The sequence below is a fragment of the Trichechus manatus genome, unplaced genomic scaffold (assembly GCF_000243295.1).
Source record: "Trichechus manatus latirostris isolate Lorelei unplaced genomic scaffold, TriManLat1.0 scaffold00106, whole genome shotgun sequence".
Lineage (NCBI taxonomy): Eukaryota > Metazoa > Chordata > Mammalia > Sirenia > Trichechidae > Trichechus > Trichechus manatus.
The window spans coordinates 414,147-438,225 of record NW_004444042.1 but is presented as its reverse complement, the minus strand read 5'-3'; the positions used below and the strand labels follow the sequence as shown (position 1 = coordinate 438,225).

At 45.3% G+C, this 24,079-nt stretch overlaps 1 protein-coding gene across 3 annotated transcripts in view; it reads left to right on the top strand.

Annotated features, from left to right (window-relative positions):
* Positions 1-204: 204 nt before the first annotated feature.
* The window catches only part of PPIF (peptidylprolyl isomerase F), a 61,844-nt gene continuing 37,969 nt past the window's right edge, over positions 205-24,079 (top strand). Inside the window, exons 1-7 of one of the 3 annotated variants that reach the window (XR_002825127.1) lie at positions 205-603; positions 1,818-1,848; positions 2,422-2,510; positions 4,439-4,535; positions 5,119-5,194; positions 6,641-6,833; positions 7,305-8,683. Coding sequence is in view for 1 of the 3 variants with exons in the window: in XM_004383161.2 (XP_004383218.1) it covers positions 412-603; positions 1,818-1,848; positions 2,422-2,510; positions 4,439-4,535; positions 5,119-5,194; positions 6,641-6,776 (621 nt within the window). In the remaining 2 variants the exon portion in view is untranslated. Of the gene's footprint in view, positions 604-1,817; positions 1,849-2,421; positions 2,511-4,438; positions 4,536-5,118; positions 5,195-6,640; positions 6,901-7,304; positions 8,684-24,079 lie in introns of those variants that run through there. The other 2 variants (XR_002825128.1, XM_004383161.2) reach the window with 2 other exon arrangements.

Here is a 24,079-nt window from a genome sequence, read left to right as displayed (position 1 = left end):
CTTTTGCTATTATATTCAGCTGAATACAAATGCATGCTCGTATTTTGTAGTTAACCACGTTTTAGCATTACTTTTTCATTTTGTCATCTATTGGGATGCTCAAAAAAGGGAACTGGTCTCCTTTTGCGAGGCTCTGTCTGTTCCCCGGGTCAGTCTCTGGCGCTCGTGAGGATGTGTGGAGGGCGCTTCCACGATCCTCCCCAACGAGCCTGCGGCGCTGCCCGCTGGGGCCTGCAGGGGTCGCCCGCGGACCTGACCTTGCGGGGGACGGGACCGGGGCGGGGCCTGGAAGTCGGCCCGACCAATAAACGCGGCGGCGCGCGGCCGCCCCAGACTGGGCCTTCGGGGTTCCGGCGACCTTATCTGCTATCTTCTGTGCTCTCTCGGCACGTCCCTCGACCCGCGCCCGCGATGCTGCCGCTGCGCTGCGGCCCCCGCCTCCTCGGCCCGCTCTCTGCCGTGCGGCCCGCGCCGCTGCGCCTCCCCGCCGCCCGAGCCTGCAGCGGCGGCTCCCGCGACCCGTCCTCTTCCTCCTCCGGGAACCCGCTCGTGTACCTGGACGTGGGCGCCGACGGGCAGCCGCTCGGCCGCGTGGTGCTGGAGGTGAGATCACTGGACCGGAGAGGGCTGGACCCCCGCCAGGCGCTGTGCCGGCTCACTGGGTGACCTTGGGCTTCCCTGGGCCTCAGTTTCGTTTCTAAGGAAGGGCGTCGGATTGGTCTCTTCCGGCCTCCCTCGGAATTTTGGATTAATGGAGGCGGGGGAGGAGGAGCAGGGCACGTGTTAGAGGGGAAAGCTCAAAGTCACATCTCAGACTGCCGGTCCTCAGGGTGGAGGAGGGGTTCCGAGACCCATCTAGGTCCGAGCCCAGACCCGGAGCCTGGAGGTGGGCCCGCGGGGGCTCGGGCCCGGGTGGTTGGGCCCCCTCTACGCTCAGTCGCGGTCCTTGCATAATAACGGCCCCGTCCCCGCTACCGGGCTCCCACGCTGGGCGCCGTGTGAAACCGAAAACCTCGGCAGGCCTCTTTTCCAGCCATCCAGAGGGACAGTCGGGGCAGTGCCCTGGGAGACGGGGACCCAGCCACCCTCCTGGGGGTGACACTCAGAACCTGCCGCCGACTCTTTCTTTGGACCCATTTTAAAACAAAGCAAGAAATAAATGGTGGTTGTTAGTTGCCGTAGTCCGGAAGGTTACAGAGGTGAAGCCGGGGGGTATCCTTCAAGGAAAAAAAAAAAAAGGGGGTGGGGGGAGGTTGTGCAATTAGTGTTGGATGACCTGTTTCCCAGGGAGCCTTTGTATTTCTTCTTAAGTCTCAGTTTCGTCTTCTGGAAAATGGGCAGGAATGGGAAGTAAACGGCTTCCATTTACTTTAATGGTTTGGCTCATGGGTGGCTCTTGAAGCTGGGAGGCAAGAGGCTCCCTAGGAGGAGAGTCCTAACTGCCCATTGCCACTTCCTTCCTTGGGCTGCCGCTCCCAGCCTCAGTTTTCCATCTGTGCACTGAGAAGCTTGGACTAGGCCCTCTCTCCAGGTCCTGAGGCTCTGGACCCGGCTGTGATACCTCCGCCGGTTCTGCCCGTGGAAGTAGCCCAGGAGGGCATTGTCATTGCTTCTGACAAATGAGGAAACCCAGGCTGCAGCCTCCCAGCCTGGAGTTCAGGAAGCAGCTGCCAGAAATGATAGCTGCTGGGACTGCCCACGGAAATGGCCACGGGGGCATTTGCCATGCCTCCTTGCCTCTGTGGGCGTGGGTGGTGGAAGGTTCCTTCTTTCCCTGCCTCCCCACCGACCATCTTGTCTGTCTTCTCTCCCCACAGCTGAAGGCAGATGTCGTGCCAAAGACCGCAGGTAAGATAGGTCCTGGGCCTTCTGAGTCTGGTCTAGACGGAGGAGGAGCAGAGAGAGGCGGGTGGCTGTTGAGAGGAGCCAGGGCATTGGAGACTGGTGACCACAGGGAATTCCACGTGGAGCTTAGCTGCTAGGGTCTCTGGGACAACTGTCTGTCCCTCTCTGGACCCCAGTTTTGGCTCTGCCCACCTGTCGCATAGTAGCTGGGAGCCTCAGTAAGTGGAAGCTACCGTGTAAATTCCCCTGTCCTTTTCCCTGGGTAGTGACAACTTCTCCCTCTTGGTGCCTAGTGGGGGAGGGTGTTGGGTATACACCTCTTTGATGCCCTGCCTCACTGACCTGGTGCTGAAACAGCCAGGAGCAAGTATTCTCACCACCGTGCTTGGGACACTGAGGTCAGAGAAGGCAAGTGACTTGCCCCAGGTCACACAGCAAGTGGGCAGAACAGACGTTGTATGGGCATGGGGTCCTTCCACTCTCCTCTCACCTACTGGTGGGGGTAGCGGTGGTGCTGGCTGGGTCATCCCGGAGTTGGGGCCTGCCCTGTTCACCTGCCTCTTCCTCACCCCCCAGAAAACTTCAGAGCACTGTGTACTGGTGAGAAGGGCTTTGGCTACAAAGGCTCAACCTTCCACAGGGTGATTCCGTCCTTCATGTGCCAGGTAACACGGCCCTCTCTGCCTTAGTGTCCTCTTTTGTAAGTGGGGACAATAACGGCGGCCACCTCATAGGGTTGTTGGGAGGATTCAGTGCGTGAGCTCATGCCTGGTGCATGGGTGGCATCGACTAGGGCAGCTGCGGTCACTCTTGCCGGCTTGTCCTCTCACCCTTAGGGGCTGTGGCTTATCTGGGCCGCCGTGGCCTTTCCCTGCCCCCTAAGTTAAGCAACAGGTCAAGTGGCCAGAGGGCCCTGCCCAGCTGGTTGGGGTGGTTGAGCTGGTGAGGGAGAAGGGTATGTGTATACAAGGAGTGGATCTTAAGGCTTAGAAGGACCAGCATATTCCAGCAGCCCTGGAGGCCTTTGCTTATGTTCCCCTCACCACTTGGCATGGGAGATGGAGGGAGAGGAGGAGGAGGGAGAACACACATGTCTGGACTTGAGCTCTTTCCCGAAAGGTCGGGCCGGGGAAGGGCATTTTTCTCGGTTAAGTGTGCGTGCCTGTTTTTCAGGATTATTGGTATTGCTGCGTTGGCAGTTTTAGGGTAGGTGTTGACAGCAGTGACTTCCCCATGGCTCAGAGACTGAACCCTGTTAGGGTCCCTCTGTTAGGGCAGACCCTTCAAGGTCGGGGTGAGTGGCCTGGGGCCAGTCTAGTCTCCAGGCAGGGGCATGGATGTCATGACCTCTTAGAAGTCCTTTCAGCCCGGAATTCTCTCCCACTTCCTCCATCCTGACCAGGTGACTCTCAGTGTTTCACGGTGAGTGGCCGGGGCTGGGCCTGCTGCCACGCTGGGCTGCCTGGATGTGATGAATGCAGCAAGGAGGGCCTTGGGTGTGGGGCAGGCCTGGCCAAGCCCTCCTCTGCCAGAGACTGCTGGGTGGCACCGGTTGATGTCCTGGCCCAGGCTAGGCTCTTCTCTGAGCAGCAGCAGGCAGGGCAGGGATTCCAAAGCTGGAGGGCTCTGTGTGGCATGAGGTGGTGGCATTGGGAGGCCCAGGCCAGGGTCTTGAGCCATCCCTGTCTGGGGACACCTTACTGGCATCTGTAGACACTTCAGCTGAGCTGGTCAGGTCTCCTCACTCACCTGCGGATCCTGTCTCTGGGAAACAGGGCCTAGGGGGCTGGGCAGCACAGGGCATAGGGGCAGCCCCTGGGCTCTTCTGCCCGTGGCTCCCCACGAAGGCCTGCCAGGGCTATCTGGGCCGTAGGCAAGCCCCCGAGGAAGGAGGCTGGGCACTGGGTGAACTCTGCCCTGAGTCTTTGAGGCCCCAAGAAAGCCCTGGGTCTGGTGAGGGGGAATAGGGGTGGGAGATGCAGGGACAGAGAGGGGACTTGGAATAGGGGACTGCCTCTGGGCCAGCTGCTGCTGCTTCCCACAGATAAGCCTTGGGAATGGGTGCCCCTGGCTACCTCCCTGGTTCCCCTTCCCAGAGTTGTGGGTTGAAAAACCTGGGTCACAAAGAATTGTTTCAGAGTGGTCTTTAGGCCCTTTAAGGATCATCTAAAAACATAAAACCAAAAAACCAAAACCAAACCCGTTGCCATCGAGTAGATTCTGACTCATACGGACCCTATAGGACAGGGTAGAACTGCCCCCCATAGGGTTTCCAAGGAACACCTGGTGGATTCTAACTGCCAGCCTTTTGGTTAGCAGCCGTAGCACTTAACCACCATACCAGGGTTTCCTCTAAAAACTTACTCAGGTATTAAAGTGAGTCATTCAGAAACCATGGTAATTATTGTGGTAGGAAATATTTAAGCTGTGTTTTCTTTTACCTTATTTTACTAGTTCGTATTTCATTGAATTTTTATGGACTCCTTTGCCTGAGGGGCTTCCAGCTGGGTGGGCCTGGGGGTGGGGTGGGAGCTGCCTGGCTCTCTGCCAGCTCTGTGTGGTGGCCACCCAGAAGGTATTCTCTGTTCCGCAGGCAGGCGACTTCACAAACCACAACGGCACCGGTGGGAAGTCCATCTATGGGAGCCGCTTTCCTGATGAGAACTTCACACTGAAGCACGTGGGCCCGGGTGAGTGGGCCTGCTCCCCTCTTGGCTGCGTGCTTTGACCCAGCCTGGAAGCCAGCAGCCCTGCCCCGCCCCGCCCTGCCCCAGCAGGCCCTGGGAGCCTGCAGTCCCAGAATTGCTCACTGTCTGAGGATGGGCTTTCTTTCCATCAGCACTCGTGTCTGCTTGGCTGGCAGCTTTTTTGCCATGTTGAGTTTCCCTAGAACTTTCTTATTTGCAGCTCTCAATTTAAAAAACAAACTTTCCTTTGGGAACTTGGAGGAGAGAGCATTTAAGCAAAACCCCTGTGCTGTTACCTTTAAGCCCCAGGGTCGAAGGTAGAGAAGCCTGGAGGTCAGGGCTGGGGGCCTCTACCTCTGAGGCCTTCTGCTGGGCCCTTTCCTGCCTGGCCCTGGCTGCCCCCCTGTGACCTAGGGGGCAGCAAAGGCAGACAAGCCCTGGGGTCATTAGCCCTGCTTCTCTCTGGGCCCCAGGATCTGTGGTCTTGAACACCCTTGGTACGGTTTTAGTGGTCTGCCGTTTTGAATGACTTCCCAGGTGAGATACCTACTGGGGCATTGTGGCTCACCACTGCTTGTTTTTCCAGGCGTCCTGTCCATGGCGAATGCAGGCCCTAACACCAATGGCTCCCAGTTCTTCATTTGCACGATAAAGACAGACTGGTGAGTTCCTCAACCCTGGCACATGGCCTTCTGGGAATGAGAGGTCACCGTGGAGGAGGGCTTATATGCTTTCAGGGGCAGGCAGTTTGAGGCTTGAACCGTATGCACTGTGGTGGCAGTCCTCACCTGGGCTGTTTGTCTGTGAGAGAGAAGAGACTGGGGATAGAATTTGGGTCTTCCCTGCAACTCTGTCATAATTAGGCTTCCCAGTGTTGCTGTCACCTGGAATTTTCTCTAAGTGTGTTCTGCAGAAAAAGATTCTTCTCCCAGATACATTTAGGAAATGCTGCAGGATATGTTAGGACTCAAGACGGCCTGCAGTAAAAGCCCGTTCGTTTGCTTTCACCTAGTGTTTCCCAGGTTTATCTTTCAGCCCTGGGATGCACCTTGGAAAACACTGCAGTAGATACTTGTATATCGTACCAGCCTTCTCATCGAGCTGCTGTGTTAGCATAGGCTTGCAGATAGCTACCAGCCCCCAAGAGCCCTCTTTCCCACATGCCCATGAATTTTAGGGATGTCTTTTCCCTGGTAAATTTTCCACTAAAGATAAGTTTCCCTGTCAACAGCAGGCTGGAAGCTAAGACTTATTGCCTGTTCCGAGATTTTGGGGAGACTGAGGTTGCTGGGTGGATGCTAGGCTGGTCTCTGCTGGCTCTGCCTGCTCTTTGCTCCTTCAGTAGGGCCCTTAGTAGATCCTGCCATTCTGCCTGTGGCTGCAACCAGTCTTGGCCTCACTGGAGCTAGACTATCGTGCCTTTTAGATTCTTGGAACTCCCTCAGATAGAGAGCTGCTCAGAGCATCTCCTTCATGACTTAAATAATTTCACCGCACTTGTTAGCTTGGCTGTTGCCTCATACTTCATGACTGTTCAAATAGTTTCATGGATATAGACTTCTTATTTCTTCAGAGTAGTTCAGTATCCCATTATCTCCCTGTGCCAAACAAGAATAACCCACTTTTTGTCGATGAGGTGATCAGGTTAAGTGGCCTGGGGCCCGATCACATGGCGTGTGAGTGGCAGACCATTCCTGGGAGCTCTGTATCCTCCGTGGTGTATTTCATGGAGCTCAGCAGGGCCTGAGACCAGAGCTCTGGGTTGTAGGTCCAGCTCTTCAGTGTGGGCTCCTTTCATCATTATTGCTTGGGGTAACTAATTCCATTACCAAGGGGCTGTGATGTTAGTGACATTGCGCTGCCCTCTGCTCAGAGTCCCTGGGTGGTACAGACGGTTAGCATACTTGGCTGCTAACTGAAAGATTGGCGGTTCAAATCCACCCATAGGCACCTTGAAAGAAAGACCTGGTGGTCTACTTCCAAAAAAACCTCAGCCATTGAAAACCCTATGGAGCACAGTTCTACTCAGACACACATGGGGTCTCCATGAGTCGGAGTTGACTCATGGCACTGGTTCCTTCCTGCTCACTTGGCTCATTTCCTCCCAGGCTGGATGGCAAACATGTTGTGTTTGGCCATGTCAAGGAGGGCATGGAGGTTGTGAAGAAAATCGAATCTTTTGGCTCCAAGAGTGGGAAGACGTCCAAGAAGATTGTCATCACAGACTGTGGCCAGCTGAGCTAACCCGTGACCAGACGTGCGAGGGTGGCAGTGGCTGTGCGGATGTGTTGACTCATCCAGGTAATGGCTTTGGGGTCTCAGTGAAGGTGCCCCGGGGCGTTGCCTGCTGCTTGCTGCACCATCACCGTGTGCTCAGGGAAGGCCTCAGGAATACCAGACCTCTGCCGGGACCCCCAGACTGCTTCCCCAGTGCCCACCTTCCTCACAGCCCACTTCCACATGTCCCTGTAGGCATCAGGTCCCCAACCCTCAGCAGGCATTGCCTTTGATTGCCCAGCCCAAGTTAATCTGTACCTTGGACATTGGTGGGAACACTGGCCTAATGTTCAGGAAAGGTTTTTGCCTTTTCCTGGGCTGAGGGGAAAGCCAGTTGCTGCAGAAGGGCTAGAATACCTGTTTAATTTTGTCGTCTGTTTGGAATAATTTAACTAATGAGATTGACTAGACATGAAGCTGTGATACTGCATTATGCTAGGGTGGGACCTGAATTGGTGGCTTGGCTTTTGAAACCAAATTCTGGGCTTTGTGAAGGTCCCCATGGCCGCGGCCTTTCCTCCTGGCCACTGTGAATCCCGTTGGCGATCTGTGCCTAGTCACTGAATTCCTGTTGAAAACGCCTGCACGTGTGCCATGTGCTCTGGGAGAATGTAACTGTGTGTTTACTGGAGCTCTGATTTTAATAAATTAAGTCTACTGACTATGTGAAACATCTCTGGAACACTTATTTGTGTTCACTTTAAATGGGAAAATAAATCCTATTTTCTATAAAAGACTGTCTGGTGTCCATGGTTTTAGGACAAAGTATCTGTAACTTAAGTACATGGAACCAACCTTTTTTGGAGTTACCATGTATGATTTTTATGCGAAAGGTTTTTATGTGAACTTTCTCATTTAATCGCCCCAGCAACTTATGAGGTACCGTTATTGTCATCCCTGCCTTACAGATGAGGAAACTGAGGCTCAGATAAACTGTCACTATCTTACCGTCTACAGCCTGCACTCTATACTGGCTGCATCCTGAATCCCAGCTCCACCTGGATAGCAGAGACCTAGGAAGCTGAATCTGTTCAGTAGCAATAATGTCTATCTTGCCACCTAACAGGCTGGTGAGGATTGTGTGTGATGCATGGTGTGTAGCATGGTGCCTGGCACATCATCTTAAGCACTCTGGAATGACAAGGACGATGACAAAACATTTTCCACGTGTCGAGGTCTTAGGCAAGAGGAGGAATACCTAAATAAGGAGCGGTGATCCATCTATGGTTAGGAGTGGACTTTTCTATCCTTGAATTCTATCCTGAATTGACAGGGAGGGTAGAACTGGGGGTTGGAGGTGATTTAGCACATCCTTAAAGACCTAGGGCCACGTGGGCCGGTGCAGGGAATTGGGTGGTCAGGTGGACAGTTAATGCTTTTGGGCTTAGGTTAGGGTACTTCGTAGAATTATCTCACATTGGGGTTCCCTGAGTTAGGTTATGTGGGTCACAGGTCAGTGTAGTTATTCTGAGGTCATGGTGGCCAGGGGTGGGTCATTTGGAGTCATGAGGTTCCTTGAGTCAGTTTCTGTAGGGTCACAGGTCAGCAGTCATTCTGAGGTCATGGTGGATGGGGCTGCCATAAGAGTTTCCATGAAGGCAGAGTTAATCTGCATAGATAAGGAGCTCAGCTAGCGTAGCAGTATCCAAACAGTTCTCAGGAGCCCTAGGAGTCTTAGGGGTCCCTAGAGGAGAACAAATGGAAGATAAGGGTGATGGGCCTCTGAGTCCCGTCTTCAATCAGAAAAACACTCCATTTTTTCATTGCTCATCCAGGCCATTTTATAGATGGATAAAACTGAGGCAACAAGTGGGGATGTGTTGCTCAAGGTGACCCTGTCAGTTGGTGGAGTAGCTAGAGCCCAGGGCCCCTGCCACCCCAGACGGGTTTCTGTTGGAGGCCTTTGAGAGTGCACAGGCCTCAGGTCATGCGCATTGAGAGCTCATCTGATTTCCTACGTCAGAGCCAAGGCTTTCAGTCCCTCTGGAGTGTCCTCTTCACCTGGGGGACTCCGGGATAGTGGTACCATTGAGAAGTTTGAAGGACAGCCCCTTGAGACATATTGCCGGCCTCGTGGTGACATCTGAGGGGTGGTCAGGGTCACAGAGCTGGTGGGACTCGGGTTTAGTTCACAGAGCATTTCCTTCTTGCTGAGGAGGGACTGTGTGTAGGGGTGTGTGTGTCCGTGTGTGTCTGTCTGCCATCCAGATGAGTCTAGAGGGAGGCACAGAATAAGTATGCAGGAAGTTCCTAAAAACTGAGTTAGCTGAAGGCAGAAGCCATTCCTAGCGGTGCTCAGCCCTCATTCTGCACAAGGGCCTGAGCCTGGTCTGATGGCCTTTCCTGTATGCAGTGGGAGCATAAGTAATATGCAGATAAAATAGGGTTTATTGCCGGCTCATGGTAAGTGCTTAATTAATACTTGATGCATGAGTGAGGCAATGAGTCATAGATACAATCATATGTGACGCCATGTAAATGCAATGCTTTTTAAAATTGGAAGCATTTTATTTTCTGAGACACTATGGTCTTTTCTCAAAATCACTTCATTGAAACATAATTTACATATAATAAAATTCACATATTTGAAGTGTTACAGGTTGATGACTTTTGACAAATGTGTACACTGAGTAACCACCATCCAGTTAAGATATGGAACATTCCTGTTTCTCTAGAAAGTTCCCTCCATGCCCCAGGCAGCCACTGCTATAAATTCTGTAACAAGAGATTAATTTTGCCTGTTCTAGAACTTTGTATAAATGGAATCATACAGGATTTCCTTTCTTTTGTGTTTGGCTTCTCTGACTTAGCAGGTGTGAGAACATGTGAGATTTTAACACACTTCTGGGTTCTGTAGGATTCTGTGCAATGAAAAAGGATTTCTGTAACTGTTGCCCAGGTCTGGTAAGGTTTGAAGCAAAGTTTCTTCTAGGAATCAGGGAGTGCTTGTAAAGCAGGCAGATTTCTGGGGCACACCTGCAATCTTTGAAAACAAATCTCTGAGGGTGGATTCTAGGAATCTGAATTGTAAAGTAAGGCTTCTACTAAAGTTTGAGTGTAGGCCAGAGCCGGTGTTATGGATTGAATTATGTCCCCTCAAAATATGTGTTGTAAATCCTAACCTCTTTGCCTATGGTTCTAATCCTATTTGGAAATGGGTAGTCTTTGTTATGTTAATGAAGTAGGATTAGTTAAGGGTGTATCTTGAGTCAGTCTCATTTGAGATATAAAAGAGACTAAACAAGCAAGCAGAGGAGATGGGGTAAGAGAGATGCCGCACCACATGAAGATCGCCCAGGAGCAGAAGCTCAGAAGAGACAAGGACTTTCCTCCAGAGCTGACGGAGATAGAAAGCCTTCCCTGGAGCTGGCGCCCTGAATTCAGACTTCTAGCCTCCTAAACTGTGAGAGAATATGTTTGTTAAAGCCACCCACTTGTGGTAATTCTGTTACAGCAGCGCTAGATAACTAAGACTGCAGGCAAGATGGAAAGGGGAGGTCATGGCTCACTACTAGAGACGTCTAACACATTTTTGGAGGACTTTCTGGGAACCTGGAGTGAGACCCGTCGCTTCCAGAAGAAGTTCCCCCAGAGCAGTCTGACTGATAGCTCTCAGATGACTGGGGGCAGGGACGGGGAGCAGCCTGTTCACCCCAGCTTTGTGGGGGCTGGTAGGCATTGTGCTATTCTGTAACACTCGTAAAAGTGGCTTGCCACTGCCTCACCCCATGGAAGTGCCTTTGGTGGAGGAGTTCCCAGGGCCCTCTGGAGCCATCCAGAGGAGGGTCTGGTTCATTGGGTGGGCCCAGGATGGAGAGCATTTCTCAGTGAGTGACTTTCGGGGTCCAGAAGTCAGATCTGTGCTCAAGGTCCCATGGAACAAAGTAAGTGTATTAGTTTTGACCCAAAGAGGGTCTGTGGGTGGTCTGTCAGGTGCGGCACAAGGAAGTGAGCCTCACACAGGAAGGCCAGAAAACAAATAGAATTTAGTCCTCACAGGTCCCAGAGAGGAAGCTACAGTACACCCTGACACAGGCCACATGGCGGTTGTACCCGGGGACGAGACAACAAGCTGGAATTGTAGAAGAGGACTTACGTATGGCAAGCAGGGTGGGGTCTTGGGATTAGTGCACACTGAAGTCTTACAGGTCGGTTTAAAGGTTTCTAGGGCCTTAGCTTGGGACAAGGGAGAATTTTTTGTAACAGGAACTATAGGTGTCATGACTGGGAGGGACAAGAAATAACTATACTGCTGACAGACAGAGGTGTAAGATGGTAATGGATTGCTAGCACAGGAAACCATATAGGGCATGGCTAGCAGGGGTCAGGAGTGACCACCATAGTTATGAGACTGGATGGCAAGATTGGAACTTCATGTTAGAATCTAGGTGAAAGGGCACCTAGGAAGAATTAATGGATGCGAAGCCAGCAAGTACCAAAAAAAAAAAAAAGTCGATTCTAACTCATGGCGACCTCATGTGTCAGAGCAGAACTGCACTGCACTCCGCGGGGTTTTTCAAGGCTGTCACCTTTCAGAAGCAGATTGCCAGGTCTTTTTTCTGAAAAGACTTTGGGTGAACCCAAACAGCCAACCTTTTTGTTAGTAGTCAAGTGCTTAACTGTTTGCTCCAGGGACTCTGGAGGCTGCAAATTGGCCTTATGACAGCAGGTAGAGAAAGTCTTGGTTCTGCTCTGCCTCCTAGATCAGTCTAACCTTTAGAGGTTGTAGAGAACTATCATTATATTTTGTCATATTTTTGGACTTTTATCTTACAGATATTTTATCATATCCAGAACTGTAAGATAATAAACTGTGTTATTTTAAGCAGTTACATTTGTGGTGATTTTTTACAACAGTGGTAGGAAAGTAATACATTAGTTATACCTCTAACTTTTCTTGAGCTCATCAGAGAGCTGAACTTGCAAGGCAACCAAGTAACCTGAGTCCCAAAGAGGGACAACCCCCTCCAAGGAGAGACGGGACACAAAAACCATCTCACCTTGGCAGAGCACCGTGGGGTAAGATGAAATCAGGTACAATTGTAATAAACTGTTAAAGGTCAAGAGGGGGCTAGTATGTCAATCTGGAATAGCTGGGGGCCCCAGATGCAAAAGGAGTTCGCACTCATTTGCAAGATGTTTTCACCTCCACTGGCTACTCCCTAAAAAAGGACACGATGTTTGGTAAAGTAAAGGGTCAGCAAAAATAAGGAAACTCTATGAGATGAATTAACACAATAGCTACAACAATGGGCTCAAACACATAAAAAAATCATGAAGATGGCGCAGAACTGGACACATTTCATTCTGTTATACATAAGGTCGCCGTGAGTGAGAGCCAATTTGATGGCCATGAACAATAACAAAAACCACCACTGGGTGCTCAGGAGAAAGATTGGGGCAGGGCAGACGACCCCCAGTGGTGCAGATCTGTAGGATGTGATCTTCAGCTGCTGGAGAAAGGCATGAAGCCTTGCCCACTTTCTCAGATTCTTCTCCACTCTAAAGCAAAATCTTTAATCCACTGGGAGAGAGCTAATACACCCTTCACTTCCAGGAACAAGTAAAAACTCACTGTGGCTTGGTGAAGGTAGAAGAAAAATCCTTATGTCAGTGGGGGACAGGCAAGAAATCACCCAGGACCCAGGATCCTATACTGATGTTATTGTTGTTAGGTGCCGTTGAGTCAGTTCCGACTCATAGCAACCTTATGTACAACAGAATGAAACACTGTCCAATCCTGTGTCATCTTCACAATCATTGCTATGTTTGAGCCCATTGTTGCAGCCACTGTGTCAATCCATCTTGTTGAGGATCCTCCTCTTTTTCACTGACCTTCTACTTTACCGAGAATGATGTCCTTCTCCAGAGACTGGTCCCACCTGATAACATGTCCAAAGTACGTGAGACGAAGTCTCACCATCCTTGCTTCTAAGGAGCATTCTGGCTGAACTTCCTTCAAGACACATTTGTTCCTTCTTCTGGCAGTTTGTGGTATATTCAATATTCTTCGGCAACACAGTAATTCAAATACATCAGTTCTTCTTTGGTCTTTCTTATTCATTATCCAGCTTTTGCATGCATATGAGGCAATTGAAAATACCATGGTTTGGGTCAGGCAAACTTTAGTCCTTATGATGGTTAACTTGGCTGGTAGGATCGGCAGGTAAGATGACAGGCTGCTAGCTTACAGGCTGCAGAGGCTGATGAATCCCAAGATTGGCAGGCAGTATGACAGGCTGCTGGCTCAAGTCCTGAGAACCAGAGGTCAGATGATGAGCCGGATGCAGGATCCACAGCAAGAGAGCAAGCTTTGCTTATATATGTGTGTGTGTGTGTGTGTGTGTGTGTGTATATATGTATGTATATATATATATGTATATATATATGTGTATATATGTATATATACGTATATATGTATATATACGTATATATATGTATATATGTATATATATGTATATATATACGTATATATGTATATATACGTATATATATGTATATATATATGTATATATATATGTATATATATATGTATATATATATATATAGGATGCAGGCCACACCTAAGGAAACTCCTCTTACAACTGATTGGCTGATCACGTCACATCACATTATGGAAGATGACTACATCATTACATAACTGCCAAATTATATCATTACATAACCGTCAAACTACATCATTACATAACTACCAAATCACTGAGACTCTCTCTATATATACTTCTCCCTGGTTTTGCTTCTCTAGAGAACCCAGCCTAAGACAGTCCTCATGGTGACATATTCGCTTTATAACATTTGAAAGAGGTCTTTTGAGCAGATTTGCCCAATGCAATATGTCATTAGATTTCTTGACTGTTGTTTCCATGGACGTTGATCGTGGATCCAAGTAAAATGAAATTGTTGACAACTTCAATATTTTCTCTGCTTATCATTGTCTTCGGCTGGGTTCTCTAGAGAAGCAAAACCAGTGAAATGTATGTGTGTGTGTATGTATATATATATAGAGAGAGATTTATGGCTTACGTGGTTGTAGAGGCTGGGAAATCCCAATTGTGTGTGTCAGGCATCAGACTGGAGGCTTCTTCTGATTCATGTAGCTGAAGGGGCTGACAAACCCAAGACTGGTAGGTCAGATGCCAGGCCGCTCGCTCATGCACTGCAGAGGCTGACAAATCTGAGAGAGAGAGAGAAGAGAGAGAGAGAGAAAGGGAGGGAGAGGAGAGAGAGAGATTTATCTCAAGGAAATGGCTCACGCGGTTGTAGAAGCTGGCAAATCCCAAGTCCGTGGGTCAGGTGTCAGGCTGGAGTCTTCTCCTGACTCGCATAGCTGCAGGAGATGAAGATCCATAGGTCAGACAGGAGGCTGCTGGCTCGTGGGGTGTGAAGGCTGTGAATCCAAGATCGGCAGGTAAGACAGCAGGCCACTGGCTTACAGGCTGTGGAGGCTGATGAATCCCAAGATTGGTGGGATTAGCTCAGGTCCCAAGTACTGGAGGTCGGATGAGGATCCAGAGTGAACAAAAGCCAGAGATTTGCCAGAAAGTCCACATATTATGGATGCAGGTCACACCCCCAAGGAAACTCCCTTTCAACTGATTGGTTGCTCATAGCAGATCTCATCATGGAGGTGACTACATTATATCAGATCTCATTATGGAGCTGATCACATCATTACATAGTTGCCAAACTATATCATAATTGCCAAACCACTGATAATCATGGCCTAGCCAAGTTGACACACAACCTTAACCATCACAATTATGGTGTTGCTTATTGGTCCAGTTGTGAGCATTTTTGTTTCCTTTATGTTGGAGTGTAATCCATACTGAAGACTGTAGTTTTTGATCTTCACCAGTAAGTGCTTCAAGTCCTCCTTGCTTTCAACAAGCAAGTTTGTGTCATCTGCATATCACAGGTTGCTAATGAGTCTTCCTTCAACCTGATGCCGCGTTCTTCTTCATATAGTCCAGATCCTCAGATTATTTGCTCATCATACAGATTGAATAAGTGTGGTGAAAGGATACAACTCTGACATACCTTTCCTGATTTTAAACCATGTAGTATCCCCTTGTTCTGCCCAAATGACTGCCTCTTAGTCTATGTACAGGTACGCATGGGCACAATTAAGTGTTCTGGAATTCCCATTCTTTGCAATGTTATCCATAGTTTGTTATGATCCACACAGTTGAATGTCTTTGCATAGTCAGTAAAACACAGGTAAATATCTTTCTGGCCCTTTTTCCAGGTCCTTCCTCCTAGTCTATCTTAGTCTGGAAGCTCCACTGAAACCTATCTACCATGGGTCACCTGCTGGTATTTGAAATACCAGTGACGTAGCTTCCAGCATCACAACAACACGCAAGCCAGCGTAATATGACAAACTGATAGAAGAGTAGTGGTACCTATACTGATACCAAACAGAAATCTACTACCACTAGGGAGGGGCAAGAAACTCACACTCAAGAAGCGCCTAAGACTGAGGCTAGACCAGGACAACAGAGAACCCTTCTGCCGCTATTACAGGTCTAGTCCACCACCAGGGGAGGGAGAAGAGCATGAAAAGAGGAACCTTCTTTGCTGCAAACAGCTGAGTGTGGAGTACAAACACTGAGAAAAGACTTTTGCACCCTAGCCCCACTCTAAACACAAGAAACGTTGTTGTTGCTAACTGTAATCAAGTTGGCCCCCAACTCACGGCGACCCCATGCACAATGGAACAAAATGCTGTCTGATCCTGCACCATCCCCATGATCAGTTGCAGATTGGATTCTTGAGTTTCATAGGGTTTTCACTGGCTGATTTTTGGAAGTAGATCACCAAGCCTTTCTTCATATTCTGTCTTAGTCTAGAAGCTTCAGTGAAACCTATTTAGCATCAGAGCAACATGCAAGCCTCCACTGATAGATGGCTGCACATGAGTTGCTTTGGCCGGGAATCGAACCTGGATCTCCTGCATGGAAGATGAGAATTCTACCACTGAATCGCCAATGCCTCACAAAGAAACGGTAGCCCATCACTGAAGGAGTTTGAAGACTTTGGAGCTCTGAAGGTAAGGACAGTAACAATAACAAAAAAGTCTCAAATCCAGCTGAACTCCTGACTAGCTTGACTCAATTTCCCACAATCAAAACCTAAAACAAGAAGAGGCAAGCAATTTCCAGGTGTACATATTATTTACCTCTGTCTCTTCTATGATACAGATGATATTCTGCATTCAGTGAAAAATTAAAACACACGCAGAAGAACAAGGAAAAAAAAATCACTGTCAAAATCTAAAGCAAACAACAATCAGACTCAGTATAATCCCGTTGCATTGGGGCATTAAAATAATCAGGATTAATATGTCAAAGGGTCTAGTGGGAAAGGTGTATAGCATGCATGAACAGAATAATTTCAGCAGAAAGAAACCATAAGAAAGAGCTTAATGGAGATGCTAGACGTGAAAATTTGCAATGTCAGAGTTGAAGAATTCCTTTGATGAGCTCATCGGTAAACTCTACACAGCTGAGGAATATATGAGTGAACTTTAAGAGGTCAATAGAAATTATTCCAAATGGAAACACAAAGAGAAGAGAGAGTGAAAGACACAAAAAAGAATATCAAAGAGCTATGGGACAATATAAAAATGTCTAACATAGATGTATTGTAGTCTCAGAATGAGAAGAGAGAGTGGAGCAGAATAAACATATGAAGAATTAATGGCTAAAAGATTTCCAAAATTAAAAAAAGATACCAACTCACAGATCCAAGAATCTCTGAGAACCCCAAACAGGAAAAATATCTCACACACACACACAAAGACACATCATAGTAGCATAGTATCAAACTCTGAAAACCAAAGAGAACGAGAAAAGCTTGAAGGAAGCCAAGAAAACAATGATGAATTACTCACAGAGGAACAAAAATAAGAAGTATGATAGACTTCTCATCAGAAACTATGGAAGTCAAAATACAATGGAGTGACAATGCAGAGGAAAAAAGCAAAGAAATCTGTCAACCAGAGTTCTGTACCCAATGAAAATATCTCAAAAATGAAAGAAATATAGATTTTTTCAGACAAAAGAAAAGCTGAGTAAATTTGTTGCAGCAGACCTGTGATACAAGAAATATTAAAGGAAATTCTTCAGGCAGAAAAAGTATGATATCAAATGGATGCTTGGATGTACAGAAATTAAGAGTTCTGGAAATGGTAAAAATGAAGATATATAAAAGTTTTCTTATATTTAATCTGATTTTAACTTAAAAAGTAATGATCTTAAAATATTTTTTAACATATGTAATAAAGTGTATTTTGAAATTTATAACATGTAAAAGCAAAATATATGATAGAAATAGCACAAAAGGTGAGAGGGAAGAGTCTTGGAAGTAGCCTCTTGTCTTACACTATCTGAAGCAGAATAGTGTTTGAAGGTAGACTGTGATAAGTTAAAGATGTATCTTATAAACATGAGGACAATAATTAGTTTTTTTTGAAAAAAAAAAAAGAGATACAACTAGTGTATTAGTTTCCTATAGCTGCTGTAACAAATAACTACAAACTTAGTTGCTTAAAACAACACAAATTTATATCTTACAGTTCTGGATGTCAGAAGTCTGAAATGGATTTTACTGGGCTAAAATCAAGGTGCTGGCAGGACTGCATTCCTTCTGGAGACTCTAGGGAAGAATCCATTTCCTTGCCTTTTCCAATTTCTAGAGGCTGCCTGTATTCCTTGGCTCATCGCCCCTTTGTCCATCTTCAAAGCCAGAAATAGCATCACTCCAACATCTGCTTCCATTATCACATCTCCTTCCCTGACTCTCACTCTCCTGTGTTCTCTGACCACAATAGAATTAAAGTAGAAATAAATAACAGAAAGATATTGGAAAATTCCCAAATATTTGGAAATTAAATCTCAGACTTCTAAATAACCTATAGTTCAAGGAAGATGTCACAAGGGGAATTAAAAAATATTTTGAATTGAATGAAAACAACATATCAAAAACTGTGGGTTACAGATAAAACAAACCTTAGAGGGAAATGTATAGCACTAAAGGCTATAAATATAAGCATCAAATGCTTATATTATAACATAAGGAAGGTTTTGAATCAATTATAAGTTTAGGTAAATTAAACCCAAAGCAAGCAGAAGGAAATAATAAAGAGAAGAAATCAATGAAATGGAGAACAGAGAGAAAAATCAATGAAACCAAAAACCAGTTCTTTGAAAAGATCAATAATCTCTAGCCAGAATGACCAAGGGAGGCGAGGGGAAGAGCAGAAAAAAACTACCTATAAAAAACCCAAACCAAACCCATTGCTGTCAAATCAGTTCCAACTCTTAGTGACCCTATAGAACAGAGTAGAACTGCCCCATAGAGTTTCCAAGGAGCGCCTGGTAGATTCAAACTGCCAACCTTTTGGTTAGCAGCCGTAGCACTTAACCACTACACTATCAGGATTTCCCGCAAATTACCTATAGCTGGAATGAAAGAGAGGACACCATTATAGATCCTAGGCTCTCTGCCATGGTGATTTAAATAAAATTTTTTGGCTACCACACCTCGAATTTTTTGTAATATATGTTCAGCAATACTCTATTATGTTTCCCAATTACTTCATTTCTAGGGACACGGTAAATCAATTACCCATAAATCCATTGCTGTCGAGTCGATTCTGACTCATAGTGACTCTATAGGACAGAGTAGAACTGCCCCACAGAGTTTCCAAGGAGCAGCTGGTGGATTTGAACTGCTGACCTTTTGGTTAGAAGCTGAGCTCTTAACCACTGTGCCACCAGGGCTCCGTGATCATTTTAATTATCATCAAAAATCCCCTTGGACCAGATTATTCTGATAATCAGTATATCCCCTGCTGGAAAATCCATTAACTAGTAGGTTGATCTGCTTAAGGCTCTGTTCATTTTTCTTTATTCTATTTCCTGTCTATTCTTCAGATTGTCTAATACCTATCACTTGGTCTTTTTTTAATTTTTTTTTCATTTCAGTTATTGTACTTTTCAGCACCAGAATTTCCATTTGGTTCTTTTTTTAAAAAAATAATTTCTATCTCTTTATTGATATTCTTTATTTGATGATACATTGTCATCATAACTTCCTTTTTGTCTTTAAACATCATTTCGTTTAGTTCTTTGAGTATATTTGTATTGACTATTTTGAAGTCTTTGCCCATTAAATCTGACATCTGGTCCCTTTCACAGGCAGTTTATGTTGCCTGCTTTTTTCCGCTTGTATCTGGTTCACGTTTTCCTATTTCTTTGCATGTAAGAATTCTTTTGTTGAAAACTAGATATTTTAGGTAATATATTGTAGCAACTCTGTACGTATAATGATTCCTCTCTTCTTTCCCTGGCCTCTCCTCCTGCTCAAAATTTGTTTCTTGACTTGGCTCAGCCATTTTGTGAAGTCTGCTTCCCCAAAAGTACAAAAGTTTTGATGTTGCTTCTCAAAGGGAGCAGCCTTGGATACATGTAGAGTTACTCTAGGATAGCAGTGATTTTAGCAGAGCTCTGTTTTACTGATCTCTCTTTTAAGCTGTCTGCCTCATTTGGTATTACACCTAGCTGTTAGGCTCCACTAATTATTGGCTGACTGCTCTATTGTTTTTAACAATGCTCTGGAGCATAATTTTCTCCATAGTCTGACCTAAATTATGACAGGGGTAGTTTTGAGGCCAGTCTTTGAGATTTGTTGACCGCAGGAGGGCTTTTCTTGGCTCTCTTTCCCTGGTTGTCTCTGGTAAACTAGCTTATGTCTCTGGTAAACTAGCCTATGGTTTATCTTGTTGCTCTTAACCAAGAGGAGCCATTGTTTTCAAGAGCACCCTTAGGCTTGAAATTCCTAAACATTGTTTAAAAAAGAAAAAAAAAGTTCCTTTGTGGAGAGCTTCAGAGCTCTGTTTTCTTAAGGATTGCCTCTCCTCCTGCTCAGTGTCTCTCCACTGCTCTGGGTATTGAGCATGGTGATAGCTTCTGATCTTCTTGGCATGGAAGCTCTGCCTTATGAGCAAGTTGGGGTAAGAATGCTTGGGGCCCCAGTATTCTTGGCTTGCTGCTCCTGGGGTAGAGCCTCTATCCTCCGAGCGTGGGTTGGGTGGAAGAAGGGAGCCTCCAACCTCTCCACTGCATTCACCAGGAATTTAGCCTCTTCAACTTGAAGTTGGAGGGGATGAGAAATGCTGTTGGTCTGCCACTCCTGCTAAAATATGTTAACTCTTGATAGAGAGCTGACAGGAGAGAGAGAGCCACTCCCATCTAGGAAGAAGCTTCCATCAGGCTTAGCTGGAGGAGGGAGAGGAGGGTGTGGTCATAGCCCAAATGTCACAGACTCTCTCTGTTTTTACTTAATGGATTTACTTAAATAAATGATTCTTCATTTGCTGTATGCCCTTAAGACAATTTCCAAAGACTTTATATGGTTGTTTTAAAATAGCTTACACCGTCTTGCTTGTTTCACTGGCCAGTAGGCCCATGGACTTCCTCATACTGCCTTCTGGAAGTAGAACTAAGCCCTTTTTACTTTTAAGTTACTTATGTCTTCATATTTAAAGTTGGAGTCTTATAGACAGCATATGTTTGGGTTGCTTTTTTATCCAATCTGATAGTCTTTTCCTTTTAGTTAGGATGTTTAGAACATTTGTATTTAATGTGATTATTGAGATGATTGTGTTTAAATTTACCATCTTGATACTTGTTTTCTATTAATCTTATCTGCTCTTTTTTCCTTCTTTTCTGTCTCCTTTGAGACTGAGTATTTTTTTTAATTGTTCCATTTATCTCTGTTGGATTACTAGTTATAATTCTTTGTTGTATTGCTTTAGGGTTTATAGTATACATCTTAAACTTATCACAGTCTGCATTCTAGTGACATTATATCACTTTACATGTAGTACAAGGACCTTATCATAGTATACTTTCCATTTCTCCCTTCCAGGCCTTTGTGCTACTGTTGTCACATAGTTTATCTAGACATTTGTTATAAACCCCTGATATACTGTGATTTTTTTTGCTTTATCTTTTAAATAGATTTAAATAATAATTTAAAAAGTATTTTATATTTATCCACATTGTTACAATTTCTCAAAGTCTTTGCTCCTTTCTGTCATTTCTGGGTCTGTTTTCATTGATTTTTTTCTCCTCATTATGGATCCTATATTTATGCTTCTCTACCTACCTGATAATTTTTATTTAATGCCAGACAATCTACCTTGTTGAGTATTGGATAGTTTGTATTCCCATAAATATTCTTGAGCTTTGTTCTGGAATGCAGTTAAGTTACTTAGAAACAGTTTGATTCTTTTTTTTTTTTTTTAATTGTGCTTTAAGTGAAAGTTTAGAGTTCTAGTTATTTTCTGATACAAAAATTTATACACACACTATATGACCCTAGTCGCTTTCCCCGTACTGTGACAGCATACTCCTTCTTTCCATCCCTGATTTCCTGTGTCTATTCAACCAGCTCCTAACCCTCTCTGCCTTCTCATCTTACCTCTGGACAGGAGCTACCCATTTAGTCTCATGTATCTACTTGAGCTAAGAGGCACCCTACCCTCTTCACGAGTATCATTTTATGTCCCATAGTCCAGTCTAATCTTTGTCTGAAGAGTTGGCTTTGGGAATGGTTCTAGTTTTGGCCTAACAGAGAGTCTGGGAGCCATGTCTTCCGGGCTCACTCCAGTCTCAGTCAGGCCATTAAGTGTTTTTTGGTTTTTGGTTTTTTTTAACTAGAATTTGAGGTCTGCACTCCACTTTTCTCCTGCTCCATCAGGGACTCTCTCTTGTGTTCCTTGTCAGGGCAGTCATTGGTGGTAGCTGGGCACCATCTAGTTCTTCTGCTCTCAGGCTGATGGAGTCTCTGGTTTATGTGGCTCTTTTGTCTCTTGGGCTCGTATTTTCCTTGTGTCTTTGGTGTTCTTCATTCTCCTTTGTTCCAGGTGGATTGGGACCAACTGATGCGTCTTAGATGGCCTCTCGCTAGCTTTTAAAACCTCAGATGCCACTCACCAAAGTGGGATGCAGAACATTTTCTTAATAAACTTTTTTATGCCAATTGACCTAGATGTCCCCTGAAACTATGTCCCCAGACCCCTGACCCTGCTACTCTGTCCTTCGAAGTGTTTTGTTGTATTCAGGAAACTTCTTTGCTTTTGGTTTAGTCCAGTTGTGCTGACTTCCCCTGTAGTGTGTGTTGTCCTTCCCTTCACCTAAGATAATTCTTGTCTGCTATCTAGTTAGTGAATACCCCTCTCCCTCCCTCCCCACCCTCGTAACCAACAAAGAATGTCTTGTTCTGTGTTTAAACTATTCTTGAGTTCTTATAATATTGGTCTTATACAATATTTGTCCTTTTTCACCTGACTAAATTCACTCAGCATAATGCCTTCCAGATTCATCCATGTTATGAGAAGCTTCACAGATTCATTGTTGTTCTTTATCATTGCTTAGTATTCCATTGTGTGAATATACCATAATTTGTTTATCCATTCGTCTGTTGATGGGCATCTAGGTTGTTTCCATCTTTTTGGCTATCGTGAACAGTGCTGCAATGAACATGGGTGTGCATATATATATTTTGTGATGGCTCTTATTTCTCTAGGATATATTCCAAGGAGTGGGATTGCTGGATCATATGGTATTTCTAGCTTTTTAAGGAAGTGCGAAATCAATTTCCAAAGTGTTGTACCATTCCCACCAACGGTGTGTAAGTGTTCCAGTCTCTCCACAACCTTTCCAGCATTTATTATTTTGTTTTTTGGATTAATGCTAGCCTTACTGGGGTGAGGTGGTATCTCATTGTAGTTTTTATTTGCATTTCTCTATTGGCTAATGATTGTGAGGATTTCCTGTTAGCTGCCTGAATGTCTTCTTTGGTGAAGTGCCTGTTCATATCATTTGCCCATTTTTTAATTGGGTTATTTGTCTTTTTGTTGTTGAGGTTTTGCAGTATCTTGTAGATTTTAGAGATTAGATGCTGATCAGATTTGTTGTAGCTGAAAATTTTTTCCCAGTCTGTAGGTTGTCTTTTCACTCTTTTGGTGAAATCTTTTGATGAGTGTAAGTGTTTGATTTTTAGGAGCTCCCAGTTATCTAGTTTGGTGTTTGTACATTGCTACTTAAGGTTTGTATTCTGTTTATGCCATGTATAAGTGCTTCTAGCATTGTCCATATTTTTTCTTCCATGATCTTTATCGTTCTCGATTTTATATTTAGGTCTTTGATCGATTTTGAGTTAGTTTTTGTGCATGGTGTGAGGTACGGGTCTTGTTTCACTTTTTTGTAGATGGATATCCAGTTATGCCAGCACCATTTGTTAAAGAGACTGTCTTTTCCCCAATTACCGGACTTTGGGCCTTTGTCAAATATCAGCTGCTCATAGGTGGATGAATTTACGTCTGGATTCTCAATTCTGTTCCATTGGTCTATGTATTGGTTGTTGTACCAGTACCATGGCGGTATAATAGATTCTAAAGTCAGGTAGTGTGAGGCCTCCCACTTTGTTCTTCTTCAGTAATGATTTACTTATCCGAGCCCTCTTCCCTTTCCATATGAAGTTTGTGGTTTGTGTCTCCATCTCCTTAAAAAATGCCATTGGAATTTGGATCAGGATTGCATTGTATCTGTAGATTGCTTTGGTAGAATTGACATTTTCACAATGTTGAGTCTTCCTATCCATGAGCGAGGTTATGTTTTTCCACTTATGTAGGTCTGTTTTGGTTTCTTGCAGTACTGTCTTGTAGTTTTCTTTGTATAGGCCTTTTATGTCTTTAGTTAGATTTATTTCTAAGTATTTTACCATCTTGGGACTATTGTAAGTGGTATTGATTTGGTGATTTCCTCTTCAAAGTTCCCTTTGTTGGTGTAGAGTAATCCAGCTGAGTTTTGTATGTTTATCTTGTATCCTGATACTTTGCTGAAATCTTCTATTATTTCCAGTAGTTTCCTTATAGATTCTTTGGAGTTTTCTGTGTATAAATCATATCATCTGCTAATAGTGATACTTTGACTTTTTCCTTACCAATTTGGATGTCCTTTATTTCTTTTTCTTGCCTAATTGCTCTGGCAAGGACCTCCAGCACAATGTTGAATAAGTGTGATGATAAAGGGCATCTGTCATGGTTTGAATTATGTCCCCCCAAAAATGTGTATATCAGTTTGGCTGGGCCATGATTCCTGGTACTGTGTGATTTTCCTATATGTTGTAAATCCTGCCTCTATGATGTTAATGAGGGAGGATGGGTGGCAGTTGTGGTAGTAAGGCAGGACTGGGTCTAC